At 41.3% G+C, this 19,302-nt stretch overlaps 3 protein-coding genes across 3 annotated transcripts; all 3 read left to right on the top strand.

The window, feature by feature from the left end:
• The first annotated feature begins 290 nt into the window (after positions 1-290).
• Positions 291-7,138, top strand: hoxa9a (homeobox A9a). Its single transcript, XM_067504747.1, has 2 exons — positions 291-3,684; positions 4,064-7,138. Exons 1-2 carry the CDS (start codon positions 3,132-3,134, stop codon positions 4,303-4,305), a joined length of 795 nt encoding a protein of 264 aa, XP_067360848.1. The 5' UTR covers positions 291-3,131; the 3' UTR covers positions 4,306-7,138.
• A 165-nt stretch (positions 7,139-7,303) lies between these two features.
• Positions 7,304-10,472, top strand: LOC137127600 (homeobox protein Hox-A7-like). The gene is made up of 2 exons (XM_067504773.1): positions 7,304-8,234; positions 9,129-10,472. Exons 1-2 carry the CDS (start codon positions 7,868-7,870, stop codon positions 9,434-9,436), a joined length of 675 nt encoding a protein of 224 aa, XP_067360874.1. The 5' UTR covers positions 7,304-7,867; the 3' UTR covers positions 9,437-10,472.
• A 447-nt stretch (positions 10,473-10,919) lies between these two features.
• Positions 10,920-16,236, top strand: hoxa5a (homeobox A5a). Its single transcript, XM_067504734.1, has 3 exons — positions 10,920-11,355; positions 14,078-15,163; positions 15,764-16,236. The coding sequence occupies exons 2-3, from the start codon at positions 14,581-14,583 to the stop codon at positions 16,012-16,014; spliced, it is 834 nt and encodes a 277-aa protein (XP_067360835.1). The 5' UTR covers positions 10,920-11,355; positions 14,078-14,580; the 3' UTR covers positions 16,015-16,236.
• Positions 16,237-19,302: the final 3,066 nt, after the last annotated feature.

The raw sequence follows: 19,302 nt of genomic DNA, 5'->3' as shown, positions 1-19,302 counted from the left end.
TAACATGTGGAGAACTGGGTAAGTCCATTCATCATTGTGCATTTGCTAATTTGGCGTCTTGTTGCAGCGGCTTCACTATAGTGTGTACAATACAGTTGTACTTTCCCAACACAGAGTATTTTGTGGACACTTGCTGACGGATCCGATGACCACAACGCATTATGAATTGGCTGGCTGTGTTTCACTTGAGGCCCGGATCGACTGTCGAGTGGTTTAGGTAGTTTCATGTTGTTGGGGTCCATTTCTAACTCTGCAACATGAAACTGTCTTAATTGCCCCAGTTACAAACATCGAAACCACATGGGAAGTAAATGCAGAGCAAAAGATGACGGATTTGTGGAAAATGTGGATATTTGTCTTTAAAAGCATGCAAACCTGGCTGGCTTGTAAATCGGAGAGGGGTGTATGGGTGGCAGTGTATGGGTGTGTATTCTTAACCTGTCTCCTATTGTGTTTTCTATACATTACTCCGCTTGTTTCCGTTGTTAAAATAAGCCCGAGCGGCCGTGTGTGCTGAATATAAACGTGGTGTGGGCTGCATGCGTCGTGCACTTGGGATTAGGGGTAAAGCTGCGAGTGTTTTCCGTGATTAGTAGTGACGCAGACACGCTAGACAAGGCCTCGGTTACGACCACTGCAGCGGAGGGGAAGGGGAAGGTGAATGGGGCAACAGCGACCTCCGTGGGCAATGAGACCGGATGCTTCCGCTGCGCAATAGTGGCTCAGACAAAAGGAGGGGAAGGGCTTTATGGGGATATTTAGATCCGCCAGACAGGCTGTTATCTGCAGAAGCAAAAGAAGTGAATAGCCCCTGCGGTAAACCGGGTAGAAAAACACCCTGATTTAGGTTTACTGCCTGAGAGCCATTGGCATAGTGGCGTCTTTTCCTGTACTGAAGGTGTTTGTCTATTCTAACTCTTAGTGCTTAGTGCACAAATAAGTCCACAGCCGCTCCTTTCCCCCCTCGGCTTGTTTAATGTCTACTGACCAAATAATGTGCAAGTAACAGTGAGGTGATAGCCTGCAACACAAATGCACATCACAGACACCTTATGTCGCTTTCTATGCTCCTCAGCTAAATGCAATGGTAACAGCAGAATGCAGAGAATTCCTGCGTGTTTAATTGCCTGTGGCCTTGTGGGGTGTTGGCCAAGCTCTCCGTTTATTTGCTGGTAATAAATAAAATACGCAGCATCCAATGTGAGAAATCAAGGTTGTTGCTTTGTGGCTCTGCAGTAGTGCGCCTGCTTTGCCATTAATGCACACAGTTTTGAAAATCACGCTGAGATTTGTAATGTTTTTTTCTGCAACATACATTCAGTTTTAATTTAAGTGTTTATGCTGTTTCTTTGTCAAAGGTCCAGTATATTTTTGCTATTTTTTTCTTTTGCAATTTGTAGCTTAGATTTTAGGATAAAACCAAGTTAATAACACCAGTGTATTGTGGTTTTATTTATTTTATTCATATAATATTATATATTTATATAATATACATATATTCAGATTATTTACTATGGTCTAATTTCAACCGCTACCACATACTGTATGTTTTAAATGTGATATCTTGTATTTAAAGAGTAGGGAACATAGGGGATATACGCATATTTTTAGCTCTATTTAAGCGTAACTTTACTCCGACGCCTTGGCTGCTAGCAGGCATTGGAGTTAATTTGTTAATGGTAGAAATGGTGCGAACAGATAGCCTTGTCCAAGTGATAACGACGGTACAAATAATAAACGGGTTGAGCGTAGAGAAAGCCGGATCTGTTTTTACGCATTTAAAAGATATTTAATAGATACCACACGATTGTGTTCCAATTTAGTGGGTCAGTATCCAATTGTCCGTACTGCGAATTTATTGATTTTCTTTGGTATTTTTCATTTATTTTTGCGCATATTATTTTGTTTCACTGCTCAGTAACGGACATGACACACAGTTTATAGCCTATAACCAGTAAATGCTGGTTATATAGACTAGTAGATTAAAACCGTAATTATTATAGACAAACTACTTGCAGCCTGTGAACTGCAACTAACTAATCAAACTTGAAAAGAAAATGGCTCTGCTTATTTTTTTTCTTTTTGTGAACCGGACTTGAAAATTTCAAAATAAAATATTTTAAATGTTTCAGAAATATTTTGTTTACTCTATTCCTCCTCAAATATATATATTGTGGCTACATAGTCCTGTAGTAGTTTGTGTTAAAACACACCCTACATGCCATAATGTGAATTATATAATGTTTGAGTTGTAGTCCCGTCATTTATAGTGACGCAAAAATATTCTTGTCTAAATTACGATGTTTGGTTATTGTAGACAAACGTATCCCTATGATATACATATTTTTAGCTTTTAAATCAATGAGGATCTTCACAATCATGTATGTAAATACCGCACTACCAAGATATAATTTGTAATAATTTTATTTCAGCAAATAATTTTTTTTATATTTATTATTGACAAAGCAAAAAAGTATTGACAATGTTTGATCAAGCCAAAATGGGGCAAACATATTAAATGTAATTTGTACCAACTTGATCCGAGATCAAGCTTTGAGCTCTTTATTTTGCAAAGTTTTTTTTTTTATATGGTGGTGGTAAAATATGTTTTGGTGAGCAGCAGTGGTGGGGTGCTTACGTGTCCAATAAAGTACCTCGTAAAAAAAAGCTTCCAAAAACATACTGTATCGTTCTGGGTAACCTAGGAGGGATTTTAACAGCTCCAACTGCCTAACATACTGTAAAATATCATTTTCTTAAGTCATTCATATTTTTCATCACAGATAGCAGATCTTCCACATATCTTGGTAATTCTTAACTTTAAAACCAGAGGTTGTTATAGGAGAGGGGGTGAGTATTTAATGACCAAAGGGATTGATTTATCCTTTATTGTTCAGCCTTTATGATCACGTGTGTCGGCTACCCAATGGCATGGCAGTCTGTCTCCCCATTACTAGTCCACTGTAGTTCTCTGTGGGGCCAAGTTGCTACTTGATTTCTCCACATTGTTATTTTGTGAGGCTGGGTTTACTACGTGTGTATGTGTGTGTGTGTGTGGTGTGTGTGCGCGTTTTACTTTTGCATGCATCTGTTGTATGACTGTGTACATGTGAAAGTACAATTTTTCTGCCATGTCGACATCCGGAACGCTGACTAGTTACTTCGTCGATTCTCTTATTCTGCCCGAGAGCGAGGAGCTCTCTGTTCCGAGATACCCCTCCGGTTCTGGGCTTCAGCACCCCAGACAGCCCGCGTCAATCAGCGACCACAGCGAGCTTGGGACGTGCACATTCCCCTCCAAACCTCCAGTATTCGGGCCGTCATGGAGCCACGTCCCCGCTCAGTTTCCAGGGACCGTGTCCTCTGTTTATCATCACCACTATGGGCATCCCCAGGGCCCGGTGGGTGCAGATACAGATGGCCGCTATCAGTCGTGGCTGCTGGAGCCCATGTCCGGTTCCCTGCCCATGACCGGACTACCGCCAAGCCACCACTACGGAATCAAACCGGAGAGCCTGGGTGCGCGTGCTGAAGGGACGCTGCCGGGCTCGCACACTGCGCTGCTGCTTTCTGATTACGCCAATGGGACCGTGGCCACGGCATCGCCGGTGGAAAAGGATGCACTGTCCGGCCAAGCAGGGGACATAACCGCGGAGAGCGAGGAGAAACCGGGCCTGGATCCAAGTAAGTTGTTGCAGAGTCATTTATGCTTATACTATTTATACCGCACAAAGCTGCGAGGATGAGAGTGCGTGATGGGGGTGCGCGTCTGAACAGATGCCATTCTGAACGTGCCATTTCCTTATGGGGACTGTTAATGGCCCAGCTCCCATTGCTATATTAGAAAACCTTTTGCAGCTTTATTGTGAACGTGAGTAGAGACAGAAGGATAAACATAGGGGGTTATTTGGACCGAGCTGTGTTTAGTAGGCAATTTCTGATATTAAGAACGGGATCCTTTTTTACATTGTTGGTCTGCCTCAAATTATAAGTTATATCTGCTGTTACATTTAGCATCTCAGCACAGGGCCCTCACACCAATGTCGCACCCCACTCTTTCCAGATAACCCAGTGTCCAACTGGCTCCACGCAAGTGCCACAAGAAAAAAGCGCTGTCCATACACCAAGCACCAGATCCTGGAGCTGGAGAAAGAATTCCTCTTTAACACCTACCTGACCAGGGACCGTAGGTACGAGGTGGCGAGGCTGCTAAACCTTACCGAGAGACAGGTTAAAATCTGGTTCCAGAACCGCAGGATGAAGATGAAGAAGTTTAATAAAGACGGCGCACCGAAAGACGAGTGACTGAACTGTAGATAAACGGCATTTAGGCTGTTAGTGAGCTGTGTGTGTGAAAGCTCTCAACTTTGCTGGACCTTGTTTTTAAACTTCATTGTCTTATTGTTATATTACAGAAGCTATTAGTCTTGTAAAAAAGCATGCTGGGCTTCAGTTTGATGCGACTACCTTTATATTGCACAATTTTAAAAGTGCCCACTCGTTCTTTTAAATTGTTCTTTTTTTTTAACGTTTATTTTAATTAATACCTCGTTAAAGTGCATTAGTTGGTCCCTGTGCTTGTTTGTGTATGGATGTTTTTAGCTGTGTGTTTTCTGGTTTGTAGCTACATTTGTTGTCTAGCTCACAGTTACCTATAAGCGTATAGTTTGTCAAAAAAAAACACTAATTTTATTGTTGTTTCTTCCTCACTGCTAGAACTATGACGGATGACAATGGGTTTGAATTTAACATTGGAACCGTAGAAAAACAAGACAGATCGCATTTTGAAGTAGGTACAAAAACCTCGGAGACCTCTTAAAAATGTTTACTAAATTATGTTATAGATGCTATATTACAAGATTGACTACCTATATGTCTTTCAACTACCTACAATAACCTATTTTTTTCAAGGCGGATTAGAGTTGCTTGCATTAGATAGGTCTGAATTTCAGGGAGTAACGTTTTGAAAGAACATTGTTAGTGACAGAACATGAAATAAAACACTGTAGGCTGCTTATTGAATACCTCACGGTCTGTTGACCGTCAGACGTTTGGTTCACAAATGTAATTTGTACTTTATTTATTAAATAAAACAAATTATATCTGCGAATGCAGCCAAATTACATTCTTATTTTGCTCTCTCGTCGAAATGATTTGTTTCATAATCTCTTAATTTACGCATTACTGCTGCAAACGCGCGCTCTTACACACAAACACACACACACACACACACACACACACACACACACACACACACACACACACACACACCAAAAGCTTTTATTGGTGCTTCTTGCTCTGCAAAAACAAGATGGCTCTGCCCTTCGGCTAGATCTAAACATGCACTTGAAAATACATGATAAATATACCAAGGTATTGACAAAGACGAGCATACTGCATATTAAAACACTGACACTTTTTCTCTTAAAATTTTAATTTTAATTCTCAGAGATCACCCACAACTGCGCGCGCAGACATTATCTATAGGTGTGTGAGCCTACATTTAAGTGTGCGTGTATGTGTTTCTGTAATGGGGACAGAGCTGCGCGTCTTGGCAAAGGATGTTGTTAGCTGTATACAGCCATAAAAGACAATTACCGCTATAACCTTTTATGGGGTGCAAAGCGCTGCAAGGCGAGAAGACACAAAACAACCCAAAAAAAAAAAAAAAAGAAACTGGGGACTTCGACGACTGAAGCCCAGATATAATGCATCCGATGAGTGTACGTTCAGCTTAGATATGACAAGGCCGCACAGTCTTAGGCATCATTTTACTCAACCAACAATAAAAAAAAGGCCATGACAGAAATAGATTTACCCCGATGATGTTAAATTCAGATTGCAAGTGTCAATTTGAATAATCCATCATGAAATGTTTTAGTGACGAGTTTAAAATATGAGCTTCATGTGTAAGTCAAGTCTCTGCATGTTGGGAGAAAATATTTGACGCAAAGAGATAAAAATACATTACACGCTCAGAAACAGTCGCTGCTCTCTCACACAAAGCAGGTAATTTATTCTCATTTAGTGAAGGCTAGTTGAGAAGGTGAGTCGGACTTTAGTCCAGTTGGAGAGCTGTTGTGACGCGTTAGAGGACGCAGATGGACCCAAACTTCAAAGACTCGACCAAAGACAGTGCAATAAAACGCCTGGTCTGCTATACTGTCTGGCATTCCAGTTTTAATGGCTTTATGGTCGTCCAGACACAATTAGGCTGTTTCCAGAATGGCACCCATTTGTTTTTTTCCTTTCCTTTCTGTGAGACTGTGCTCTGGACAAAAGGCCGAGCGGAAATGATCAGCTTTATTGGACTCTTCCCGGCGGGGACGCGCAGAACTCACGGTCATTTAGAGCGATCTTTTGTTGCTACCTGGGAACCTTCCGCCCTCTGCTCCTTTGCTGGGCCTTTCCTAAAGGAGAAGGAGCAATAAAGCCAGTTTCAAACACAGTAGTTGGCTTATAGATGATGTCTAGATGTATTTTAATATGAGGAAGCATATTGTTACCTTTTAGGTAATTACTGTATTGTATTGTTTTCGCCCCGCTTGCAGCAGCAAAAAATTGGAAAATCACCCTGTTTCCCTCACACTCTGCAGGCCCAGTAAGTCACCAGCAGGTGGCGACACTGTTCCACAACATAATGACTCTTTTCCTTGTTACATTCCCCTAATGAACCTGCTCTGGGAATGAAACTGTAACATTTTTTAAGACTCTAGCGAAATTATTTCACACCTTTTTACTGCCTCGGTGCAGAATCTGCTTTTCAGCCTGCGGCTCTTTAGGGAAGAAGAAAACAGCCAGCACACCGTGGCTGCTGAATGACTGCTGCTGCCCTCAAAGAGCCGCGCTCTGTTTACTGTTGTCTTCCTCTTTGGGCGAAATGGTTTTATAGACACAGCTGAAAACTAAATTAACTTGTTTAGTGTTTACATATTAAGCGTAAAATCGTAAAATATAAACGGGTTTCCTCTGCACGTTTTTAATGTTTGTTAAATTGAAAGGTCATAATTTAATGATCCTTAAAATTTGCTTAATTTCCAGTAGTTTTTCATGTCCTTTTTTTACTGTTGTGATTTTGACAACTGACTTTGTTTTATTTTAGTTTTTTTAATTTAATCCTACTTTTGATTTTTTTTCCCTATGGAAGCTAGGTGTTTCTTTCAAAATTAAAATTATAATTTGTATTATTACTATTATTAGTAGTAGTATTATTGTTATTAGTAGGTAGTCGAATATAATTTTAAAATTTAAAATGCTGGCACAAAATATTCAAAATTATTGTTGTCAAAAATTCTAAAATAAATAATCAGAATAGTTTTTATATTTTTAATTAGAAGAAACTGCACTTTTATTGTTTTTATAGGCAAGACAAACGACCTTCAGTAGTAATACTTACATTTTGTTGCACAGTATAACCAATATATACACTCCCTACTAGAAAAGAACATTATTTCGAGAAGATAAAATAATCTTATTATAACGTTATTATAGGTTAAAGTATTCTACTGATTTACATTCAAATAAAAATGAAAGCGTTTAAATTAATGTTAATGCAGTTGTAAGAAAATGGATTTGCATGTCTAACATTTAATAACGTTTCCAAATTGGCTTAATGGGCGGAATTAGGAGATTTTTTTCTCTTGTGTGTTTGTGTGTGAAACGTAAATCCCACTCTGCAGTCTGCGCCACAAAGAAGTCCACGTCTGATTGGATGAGAACGGGCAGGCCTGAGTCACGTGTGTGAGTTCTTTGGTCCAGAGTAAAAATGGGGCTTGGTGTAAATCTAGCGTGTATTGCTGTCATATATCACACTACCTCGTAAAAACGACACCGAGGATTCTGAGCCAACAAATCAGAGAGAAAAAATATGAGTTCTTATTATGTGGATGGTCTTCTTAGCAAATATACGGTGGGTAGTTGTCTGTTCCCAAACGTGGAGCGGGCTTCTTGCAGCAGTGGACCCAGTGGAGAGGACTATGGCTCGAGTCGGACTGCAGCGGCCATCGAGTTTGCACCACCCCTATCTGGAGTTTACAGCGTCAATAATGCCGTGTACCAGAGCCACCCTATGTTTACCTCGGGATATAGCCAGGGGCAAGACCCACACACACTGCACTGCAGGCCGTTTGACCAGAGCCGCCTGTTCACCGACAGCTGCTGCAATGTGAGGCCAGGACCTCTCACCTCGGAGACGGATAAACAATACCGGATGTATCCTTGGATGATAGCATCAGGTATGCGCTGAAATTTTCTCTCATTGTCTATTACACAGCCCTTGGGTCTACACATCTCCAAAACATTGTGATATTTACACTGATCGTTAGTGGTTCAATTAATTTCGTGAAGCCATTGGTGTTGCATGGAAAGAATCGTAAAACTTTTATTGCGCAACTAATGAGTTCTGCAGCCATAAATTCATTTGCCCAGCGCTTCTGTGTTCAGTGCGCAGAGACCTTGCCGCTGGGGGTTTTCTCTGCACTCCTATTACTCTTATAGCCTCTTCTCCCCTTTGTGGTTGTAAAAAAAAAGACCGGCCTGTTGTGTAAATCAGTTTTCCGCAGCTCCTTTTTAATTGGGTCTGCACTGCAGTGGCTTTAGTATTTTTTGAAACTCGCTGGTACACATTGTTGGATCAATACGCATCACTATTTTTGGCCACATAAAGAAGTCAGGTGGTCTTGGAAGCATTTTGAAACATATAGACATGTGTTATGATTTTTGAAAGAGAAGGTGTTGGGGCTGTAATCTAATTACTTGGGACTCCTTCAGAGAGCAGAGCATTGCTGGCTTTTAATTGGAAAAGCATGCGGAGTATCAAAGGAGGCGTGAGTCAAACACCCCAGCAGGACTACTTTAAAATGCTGCAGAGAACTTTAAAAAATACTTCTTTCTCCTATTCATTAGTATGTGTGTGTGTGTGAGTGTGTGTTTGGTGGTAGGGTGTAATTTATATATGCAACAATTATTGCATATATTATCAATAATAAATTAGGAAAAAAGAAATTGTCAAGTTTTGTTTAATTATTATTAATGGCTTCAACATTACATACATTAGTACAGCATCATATCTCACATCAGAAAACATACTGCTAGTTTTTTTTTTACTGCTAACGTCATATCTTAAATAGATCCAAATCGAAAGCGGGGACGGCAGACCTATTCCCGTTATCAGACCCTGGAGCTGGAGAAGGAGTTCCACTTCAACCGGTATCTGACCCGCAGAAGGAGGATCGAGATAGCCCATACCCTCTGTCTCACAGAGAGACAGATCAAAATCTGGTTCCAGAACCGCAGGATGAAGTGGAAGAAGGACCACAAGGACAATCCGGTGTCCAACCCCGCGGAAAAGGACGGTGAAATTCAGGCCCAGGACATGAAACCCGAAGCTGCAGTCACCCGGAGCCTTGATTCGCAGTCAGAATCCGCTGCAAAGTAACGAAAGAAATGGACAGCAAATTTAAACCGCTAAAGACAGAAACACGGTGTTAAGTATGTGTTAATAACATGACAGATGTTTTCTCACATACCATTCATCCACTAGCAGATTATTTATATGACAGCTAAAGGCATTTGTGTATTAAGCATTAAAGACGTAGACTGTAGATCTAGTTTCACATTTCCACCTGAAATACATAGAAAGGCTCGTAATGATTGTAGCCTGTTAACTACCTATCCAACTTTATTTTTTTAGAAATGCAAAACATATGCAGAATTACACCAAAATACACAAAATAACATTCCTTTATTCCAAAGCTACCTAGTGTTAACCTGCTCTTATCACACAACACTTAAGCCAATCTACCTATTTGTTTTATTTGTCTCCTTTACAGAACTTTGTATTTTTGGGGGAAAAAATCTAACACTCGCTGTTAATGTGCCTTATTTTAAAAATAGGCCAATTAAAAGTGACGCTTTTCATTGTTTAAATAGCTCTAGTAGTAATAATATCTAATAGTAGGTGTTTTGCAATTTTCCGGCTAGTCATTAAAACAACAAAATGCCTCTTTTTAAAATCTCCAATAGTCCATAGAATTAACGAAATGTATTTTTGGTTTATTTTTGGATGCGCTTGTGTAACCTACCTCAAATTGCCAGAGAGTTCAAATGCTCCTATTGTGTCGGTAGCTGTTTATGCAATTATTTCTTATTTTATGTTCCAAGGATTTCAAACTGAAACTTTTACAAACGTTTGTGAATACTGATAGGCTAAAAAAAATGCATGCACTTTTCTTGAGACAGCGTTGCATTTCAGTATCAGGTTGCTTCATTTGACCGTGGAAAATGAGTAGGATATTCAAACCCTCGATGTGCAAACACTGTGATTATTTGGGCTTCATGCCCACGTTTCCGACGTGAACAAATGGACATAAAAACAAATGAATGTGAATTTATATATTCATCTTAGACTTCTGAAATGTCTTTAACCTGTAAATGAAAATATAAATATTCAATAAATTGCATTTACATGACGATTTGTTTGCTTACTATTTTTAATAAATAGCTCTGAGATTGTTATCGTGTATTCTCAAGGAAGATAATAATCGCAGTAATTACGCACCGGTTGAATAACATGTAGTCACTGTGTCGAGTATATTAGGTTGTATGTAATGGCACATGGTACAGTCGTTTGTGAGGGCTGAGTAAACACTGGACTTGGGGAATGTGAACTATGAGGATGCGAGATGGGGCAAGCTAAAGATGAAGGGAAATTACTGTTGAACTCTGAATTCCCTCTTCCCTCAGTAAGATGGCGCCTGACGGTGACCTGCCCCTTCCTTTTGCTGTGTCTTCCCCAACCCTCCCTCCCTCCTCATCTCTCCCTCCAGCGCTGGGCCATAAATCCGTTGTTGTTTATGAAAATTTACAACATGGCCATACAACTTTACGACGCTTCTCGGCCTCTCATTGGCCGCAGCTGGTCACGTGGCAGGGAGTCTTGAACATGAACTTTTTATATATAATTTCCAATACCGGAATAGAGCAGCCTTTCATTTAACGGTCTCCAGCTTCCAGGTGGCTGTTTTCTTCGTCGACCTTCCACATTTTTCTCCCCCTCACCTTTCCCTTTTTTAGGACTTGAGTTTTTTTTCTTCCTCGGTCTGGCAGAAGCTCGACGCTTAGGAGCTTTTCCAAGGACGTGGCCGGATTGTTTGGGTGTCCTGCTGTCGGTCTCTTGACACGTTTTTGGAAGATGAGTGAACGGAGCCCCGGTGCGTCAGTGACCCCTTGCAGCCCTAGTTTCTGCCATGGGACTCAGCAGGAGAATTTCGTCCGCCACTGCACATCTGCACCTGCTAACACCCCCCCCCCCCCACCCCCCCGCACCCCCTGTTTACAAGGTGAGACCTCCACAAGGTAAGACTGACGAAACTTGGCATTCAGCTGCATGTTTTTTTCCTTTTCTAAAGTGACACGAGAAAATCCGCTTTTAATAACAAACCAGTTCACTATCTAAACGTCGCACCTGCTTTGTTTACTGCTTACACACAGACATTGGAATCCTGTTGAGGAACTGGTTTTGTGTAACAGTTATGCTGTGATTTGAATGGAGGACAATACATGTTAAATCTCTTCAATCTGAATTAAAGAAGCTATCAGATTTCCTATTAGTGCATTCATATGGTGTTGATCCTTCTGCTGGCTTTTGCATGCCCTCAGGACTTTGTTCTTGGATTGGGGTTTTGGCTGCAAAAATCATTGGATGGATGTTGGCCAAAAGATGTGCTCTTTGACGCCCTCCTGTGGAGGCACACGGGGTACTGCGGTTGCAACTCCGCCTGTGTTTGTTGCAAATGTCTGCGGTATTGACAGGAAGCATCGACTTCTATTTTTTACCTGTGCCAATTCATTTGTTTTAAGGATTGTTTTTTTTTTTTTACAAGTTCAGGGCCTGGCGCAGTTTAACCAGAACTGCTATTAAACGCCATTACAAGCAAACAACGCAAGGCTTTTGAATGATAGACACGTGTCGAAATGTTGAAAAATATAGGATATTTTAATTATTTGAAATACGTGACCGGTTGCGAGACTAATAGACCGCTGTGCTGTGAGACGGTACAATCATTTCTTACTGTGCAATATAATATTAGTCGGTCAGGCGACCAAATTCTGTGAAAATCCAAAATGCAATTTATTAATTTATGAATTAATTTCCTTTTCAGTGAATGTACAGTTCAGCATCCACTGTTATATTTATTTTGCATAACCCATTCCATCACACACTCCCCTTTTTTATTGAGGGAAAATTATTACTTTCATTTCACATGACGAATAATTTTACTGTTCCACTAAACATCTCGCTTGTTATTAGGTTCGTTGCATTCCATAAAATGTCACAAATATTCTGAATTAGAGCACAGTGGTCTTAGTGGCATATTTCGGCAGAAAATCAATATTGTTAGATTTGATTTGAGCACGTGTGCTGGTGTGTGAAGCTGCCTGCAGAGTGCACTGCCCTCCTTTTTTTCCTCCCCCTGCAGTGGTGACCCCCTCGCTCCCAGCTCGACATGTTTGACAACAGTGTGCAGTTTGTTCTTTCCTCTCCTTTCTTTTCGTCCTTATTTAGTTACTGGGTGTGTCACTAGCTTGGCTCAGGAAATAATTTTCGTGGGAACTTTGTTGCCATTGGCCAGTCATAAATCAGCTGTTGGAGAGACTGTTTCGCAAACACACACTTTGTGTAGGTCTTCCCTTGCTGAGGGCCCACTGGATTTGGTCGCCCAGTGTTCATACCTTCTTATATCTTGCCTTCTGGGGCTCTGACATACCTGGACCAGAATAAATAATCAATATCTAGCTGTTTGAAACAGGATTGGGCTTGTGCTAGATGTGGGAAGTTTCTCTGGGGAAATAGCATCTGGAGGGAAACCTGAGGACATGCCATTGCCTTCGAGAGACGAAGGTGCCATAAAAATTCCTCAGCTAGAAAAATGAAGAGCGCTGCGCCACATCTCTCGTTTCATTTCTGATGCTGCTCAAATCTCACATGGAAAATAACTGATAGCTGATTTAGACTTTTCCATCCATATATTGGTGAGGTTACAGTATTACGGAAAACTGAATGAGAGTTTCAGCTTTTTAAAGGTGGTCTTATTTAAAGTAATACTTTTACATTTAAAAACGTTTATCCTTCTTTTTATTCTATCTCGCTTTTGTAGAAAAACACACTACAGTTTTGAGAATCCAATACCATGATTACAATTTTTTTTTTTTATATTTTGTCTTTCGGGATAAAGTGGCAAAAAAAATCACACGAACTTTTATGTTGAGTGCAAACACTATATGGCATAAATAATAATAAAACCACAATAAATATCAGGTGTATTCCAGTGTATTGCAAACACTGCAAATCTTGACTGAATATTGTAGGTTTTATTTTTATTTGGGGGTTTTATTACTCTATGTTTCCCCCCGTTTTTTTTTAGTATTTCCTTTATTGTCAGTAATTTTTTTTTATCTTTATTGTTTCTTTAAATTACAAAGTGAAAGCAAAGCTCCACGCTTTAGCTGCTCATACAACGAAATAATATGCTGTTCTCGATCTTGCTTTGACATCTAACAAAAATTAGAATTGTAACTTTGTAAGAGCGACTGTTTAAAAGTCAGCATGACAGAAGATCCCCTCTTAAATAAGACCGAAAAAACGTCTACTTACGCACTTGCAGTTTCGTCGAAATGTCTTTTATTTGAAATCATTACATTTTAACCAGTTTATATTGACAATATAGTGTGTTTATACATAGCTTACTTGCAGTTATCAGTTTTTCGAAGTGCCATAAAGAGCAGGCCTTGGCTGACAGTCTCTGTAGCCTCATTCGATAATGTACTTTTATGTTTCCCAAGAACATTTATTCATTAGACTTTTCCCACATGAGTGTTTGTTCACTTCTGTAATGGCTGTAAGAAAAAGTGTGAAAAGCGCAGCCCAGTGTTGAATTGGCTTTTATTCTATTAACTACACAGACTATTTCCACTCATCGCCTATCATAACATGCATAGTAGATTCTGATCGAATTATTTCTGTACACCGTACTCGCAGAGATTGCACTCTCAGCATGTCACTTGTTGTATTGTTAAGGAGCCCGTTGGTTTTTTTTGCCGCAATGGTCGTTAACCTCAATATGACCCCGTGTGGAGCCCACGCCTCAGAAAGCGCCGCAGACAGGCAATGCAACAGTTGAGCCAGAGGATGGCGCACCACGACAATCCAAAACACTCAAGCCCTAGCTAAGAGTTTGCCCTAGCCACGAGCGCATGGAAGGCGCGCACCCTCCACATCCCACCCAGTATTTCCTGCGTGCACGAGTTTACCTCTGGAGGTCACCAAGCAGGATTTACGACTGGTCAACAAAAGCACGTGATGCTTCGCCGTACCCCATATTTGGGTGCCTACGTAAGAGAGAATCAAGTCCATGTCCCACTCATTTCCATAATTCATCATAAATTGTGCAAGGGTGCTATAGGACGCGCTAAACCATAAGAGCTACAAATCAAGTACACGGGTTTATTCTGTTTTACCTTCAAACATAATAAAAAACAACAACAAAACCTACAACGCGCAAACGGTGGAATTGTCAACAAATGAGCTCCTATTTTGTGAACTCATTCTGCGGTCGCTATCCCAATGGCGCGGACTTCCAGTTACATAATTATGGAGACCATAGTACAGCAAACGAGCAATACAGAGACTCAACAACCATGCACTCCAGCAGGTACGGCTATGGCTACAACGGAATGGACCTAACAGTCGGGCGGGCCGGTGCCGGACACTTTGTGGGCAGCGAGCGGACACCGGGCTACTCCCCAAGTCACTCAACGACGACAACACCCTCCGTGGAGCCGGTCAGGTACACTCAGTCCGCCAGCAGCACCGGGAACTCGTCTCTATCGCCTCCACCCGACCCTCTACCATGCTCCTCGGTCGCCAGCTCGTCCCCAGTCAGCGAGTCTCAGTCTCAACACAGAGCCGTGAAAAACTCCATAACGCCCCCGTGCTCGAGCTCTAACGGAGGCACGCTGCTGCTCAGCCGGGACTGTGTGTCCAAAGCTTCCCCCCTAGAGGAGGAAAAGCCTGCAGGAAGCGCACCGACAACTCCCCAAAATGCCACCGACTCAACACAGCCTCAGATTTACCCGTGGATGAGGAAACTACATATAAGTCATGGTAAACTGCTTTTTTTTGTGGCGACCTTGTTTTGATTTTACTTACTACTTGGCACTATACTGTTTGATCAAAGATCATCGAGTTTTTTAAGTAAAAGCAAAACTGGCCTATAGTTGACAATTTTGCATTAGACTAATTTAGAAGCGAAAAAAGCACCAAATAGTTTCCAAAGGGACATGTGGCGCCATATGCGCCTCTCACCTGTGTGATCTGTTTAGGGTTGTTACCACAGACCAGGTACGGGATTATTAGCTTGTTAAAGTTAGTTAAAATATAGGATACGAATAGGATTGTTTGTTTAGTTTAACCGTATTTATATAGTCAAATAGTACATATTTTGTACATTTTTCCGGTTATATCCCTTTTTGCTAAGTGTAGTTGAAAAGGTGTTTCTTGGTATAATTTTCTGAATCATTTTGGATTTTATTAAGCGCTATTCAAAATTTAGTAATGTGCTATTTTTAAAGTGCATTTTACCTGTAGATACTATATATGCAATGTTAAAAAAAAAGGCAAATGCATTTTTTTTAAGTTGCTAAACTAAATTAGTTTTTATGATATACAGTGTCTCATGTGTCCCCCACTCTCTTTCTCGAAAAGATTTGTCGGGACCAGAGGGCAAAAGAGCCAGGACTGCATATACCCGGTATCAGACCCTGGAGCTGGAGAAAGAGTTCCACTTCAACCGGTACCTGACCCGCAGGCGGAGGATCGAGATAGCTCATGCCCTCTGCCTCTCAGAGAGACAGATCAAAATCTGGTTTCAGAACCGCAGGATGAAGTGGAAGAAAGACAACAAGCTGAAAAGTATGAGCATCGCGGCTGCAGGCGGGGGAGGCTACAGGCCTTGATATTTACTCTTTTACGCCTGATAACGAGCACGATATGAAAGTAAAAGATTGTCACATCAACTTCTCCTTCTAAATGCGCAGAGACTTGTTAACGGGTTGTGGGCGGGAAGGGGGCACCCCACACAGCCCACTGTATGTCCAACAACTGTCCCATTATATTCCTTAATATTTTCTTTTCATTTCTACCGTGGTAATGCTTATGTGAGTTGAAAATGCATTATGTACAGTAAACAGCAAAGTTGTGTGATGCTCTCAGAACAATAAATAGAGGGTTGAGGTTGGGCTTCGTTTGCGTTTAGCCTTCGTTTTCTATGTATGTACTGTATATGTATGTATTTATTTGTTTGATGTATTGTGCCAACTGGTCAGATAACTTGCTTCCCACAAGAGCCAGCAGAGTATGTAAGCCTTTTGTGGTTATTGTGTGCGTTGTGAACACATGTATGGACAAGAGGTCCCGACTCCGTCTTGTATGTGCAGTAGCTGTGCCTTGTATCTTTGTTTTTTGCAGGAGCTGCTGTTTGCATTGTTTACCTGGGCGAAACATCTTAGTAAAAACGTGTTTTGTCATTGTTTTCTACCTGTTTTTATGTGGAGGGTCCCACAGTAAATTCCATTGCCTATATGTATAACTCCATCGTGATAAGCTTTTTGTAAATGTGTTTTCTCCTGGAAGTCAAGAATATAGTATACTATTAATGACGATGATCATATGATGATGACGATGATGGCCATTATAATAAACTTTCTACTGGAACGGCAACACCACTACTGAATTTTTGTACAATACTTAAAGTTCATTTGCGCATTTCCGCCTTCTCGTCCAAGGCAAGTCAGAGTTTGCTGATTGGTCAAAAATTCATTAGGTCATTTCTATGAGCTGTCACTAACTGTCAGTGTCCGCAAGTTAAAACTCCCTCGATTCAACAGGTCCTCATGAATGAAAGCTTGTAGTTTTACTCACCTTGCTGTGGAGCTGGGGGCTTTGGGGTCCTTGGCCACTAATAAACTCCGGGGGCCGAGCGTCACCTTGCGCACAGACTCCTGGGCTATTCCCGGAGAATCACCTCGACTTTTCAAGCCTTAAACTTTATTAGGGCTCCTTCTGGCTCTCTGACATTTGGGTGCTAAATGAATGGGGCGTTTTGTCTATGAATTAGATCGTAAAAATCATCCGGAGCGCGGCCAGATAGGCTCACTGGCCATAAACGGTCACGTGGTAGCCATTAAAGTAAGTTTTATGGTTTTGGGGAGTTGACAGTATATTGCACATAACATATAATCGCACTGACGGCGAGGCTTCGTCTAGCACTCTCTTTGCAGGCTGTAAGTGTTACTTGACCGGTACAGACCGTCTCTATTGCTCAGACTGCTTCTGTGTGGACCGGACGCCCTCCAGGATGAGGACCACAGCTCTGGGTAAGTTTCTGCAGCCGGTAGCCCGAGAACAACCAGCCAGTGTCAAACAGCCTTATTATTGTATTCGCTCCCTCTATCCGTTCCTATTAGTCCATTACACTAATTTGTCAGTTGTTCAGTGCTGAATACTGGTCTCGGCAGATGTTGCGCAGGGTTGGGTCCGGCTCATGGCTATTTAATTGCTTCCTTCCCCGTGTAACTTGTTTCCCTCCATCTGTGGTGTAACTCATAATCCATTTTTACATGTTGGATAATTATCTCTGTGTCCATTTCCACCCCCACAAACTTCTAGCTGTTGTCGTTTTATTACATTGGAGAATTCACAGACCGTGAGCCAGAAAGTTTCCAAGGGGTTTGTGGAGTGTGTGGATTTCCTTGATAACGTTAAACAGGCCAGCTGATTTACAGCTAGCTCCGTTTGATTGGGTTCTGCATGTGCTGATGACTTCTGGAAGTTAGAGGTCCGTTCCTGAAAAAGCTGCAGTTGTCTTGCTGCTGAGACCAAGCGTACTGCATTTTTGGCACCGTGTAAGTCTTCACAGGCTGTAAACAGTGTCAAGTAAACACAAAATGGGGACAAACAGCAGCAGGGAGACATCTGAAAAGGAATTCCGTTTTGTGTCAGCTAAGATGTTTTGTCTTTGGGGTTGAAAAGTTCAGGTCACCTCTCAAAAGTCACTCTCGCTTTGTAGTGACCCCTAGTCCGAGCAAAGCTGGGGCTGGAGCAGTCCCACTACCATGTCACTGATTACATAAAGGCATTTACTGAAAACTGCGGAAAACTGACACATGTTTTTATTTTTGCCCGTATTTTTTATTGTCTTTCTGAGATTTTGCATCTGCTTTACGAGTAGAATTAACGCGCATCGTAATTTTTAACTACTCATAATAAATAGATGTATTTGAAAAGAACAAGAAAATACATAAAACGAGGAATATTTGTCTCAGAAGTTGTGGCAGCCAAAACGGCTTTTTGCAAACTCACTGTTGCTGAATTGTAAGATTTGTGGAAGTCACTCAGTTAACCTACATAAATGTTGGATTTTAGTGCTAAGGCCTGCATCACAGTAATTACTGAGGAAAATATGCATTTTATCTAAAATGAGTATTGTTGTTCGGCATCTTTTTCCACCAGTGGAGTGAAAATGTATTTAAAATGTAGTCACATTTAGAAATAAATCAATAGAAACCAAAATGCATTTCTCTCAAACTGATGCTTTTTTCTTTTAACAAAACAGAATATCAGTTTAAGGTTTCACTGATTGTTAAGCTACTGACGCGCACAGTTGTTAATACCATCCTAACACCATACCATCACCAGCCCAGCAACATACTGCTTTTCACTTTTCCCAAATTCGTTTTTAGACACGTTCGAATTAAAATAAGACACACATAGAGAATGCGGCCTTGCCAATATTTCAGAAGCAGAAAATTCGACAGGGCCCCATGTGCTGCATACTGCCAGGCAGAGAGAGGGGAGCGCTGTAGGTTCATCTGGAGGTCAGCCACAGGACCAAGATAAATCTGCATCCTCTCAGAGCCACCAGCAGAGCTCGCTTTAGGCCAAGTTCACTGTCATCCTCCCGTATGGAGAGAGGGGAACCGCTCACACATCCACTGCAACACACACACACACACACACACACACACACACACACACACACACACACACACACACACGCGCGCCTTCACGTTAATGACACGTTTGTTTGGCGTTGCCTATAAGCATAATGCGTGGAAATGAATTTAGCAAAGGACAGAGTGCCTGTGGTCACATCCTGCACTGGAGGAAAAGACTGCAGTGAACAGAGGGGGAGTATAACTTCAAGTGTTGCCTCCAACAAAGACTTTTAGCTGCTTTTGTTGCTC

Source organism: Channa argus, chromosome 1, assembly GCF_033026475.1.
Source record: "Channa argus isolate prfri chromosome 1, Channa argus male v1.0, whole genome shotgun sequence".
Lineage (NCBI taxonomy): Eukaryota > Metazoa > Chordata > Actinopteri > Anabantiformes > Channidae > Channa > Channa argus.
The sequence above is the reverse complement of the archived record's forward strand: the minus strand, read 5'-3'. Positions and strand labels throughout refer to the sequence as shown.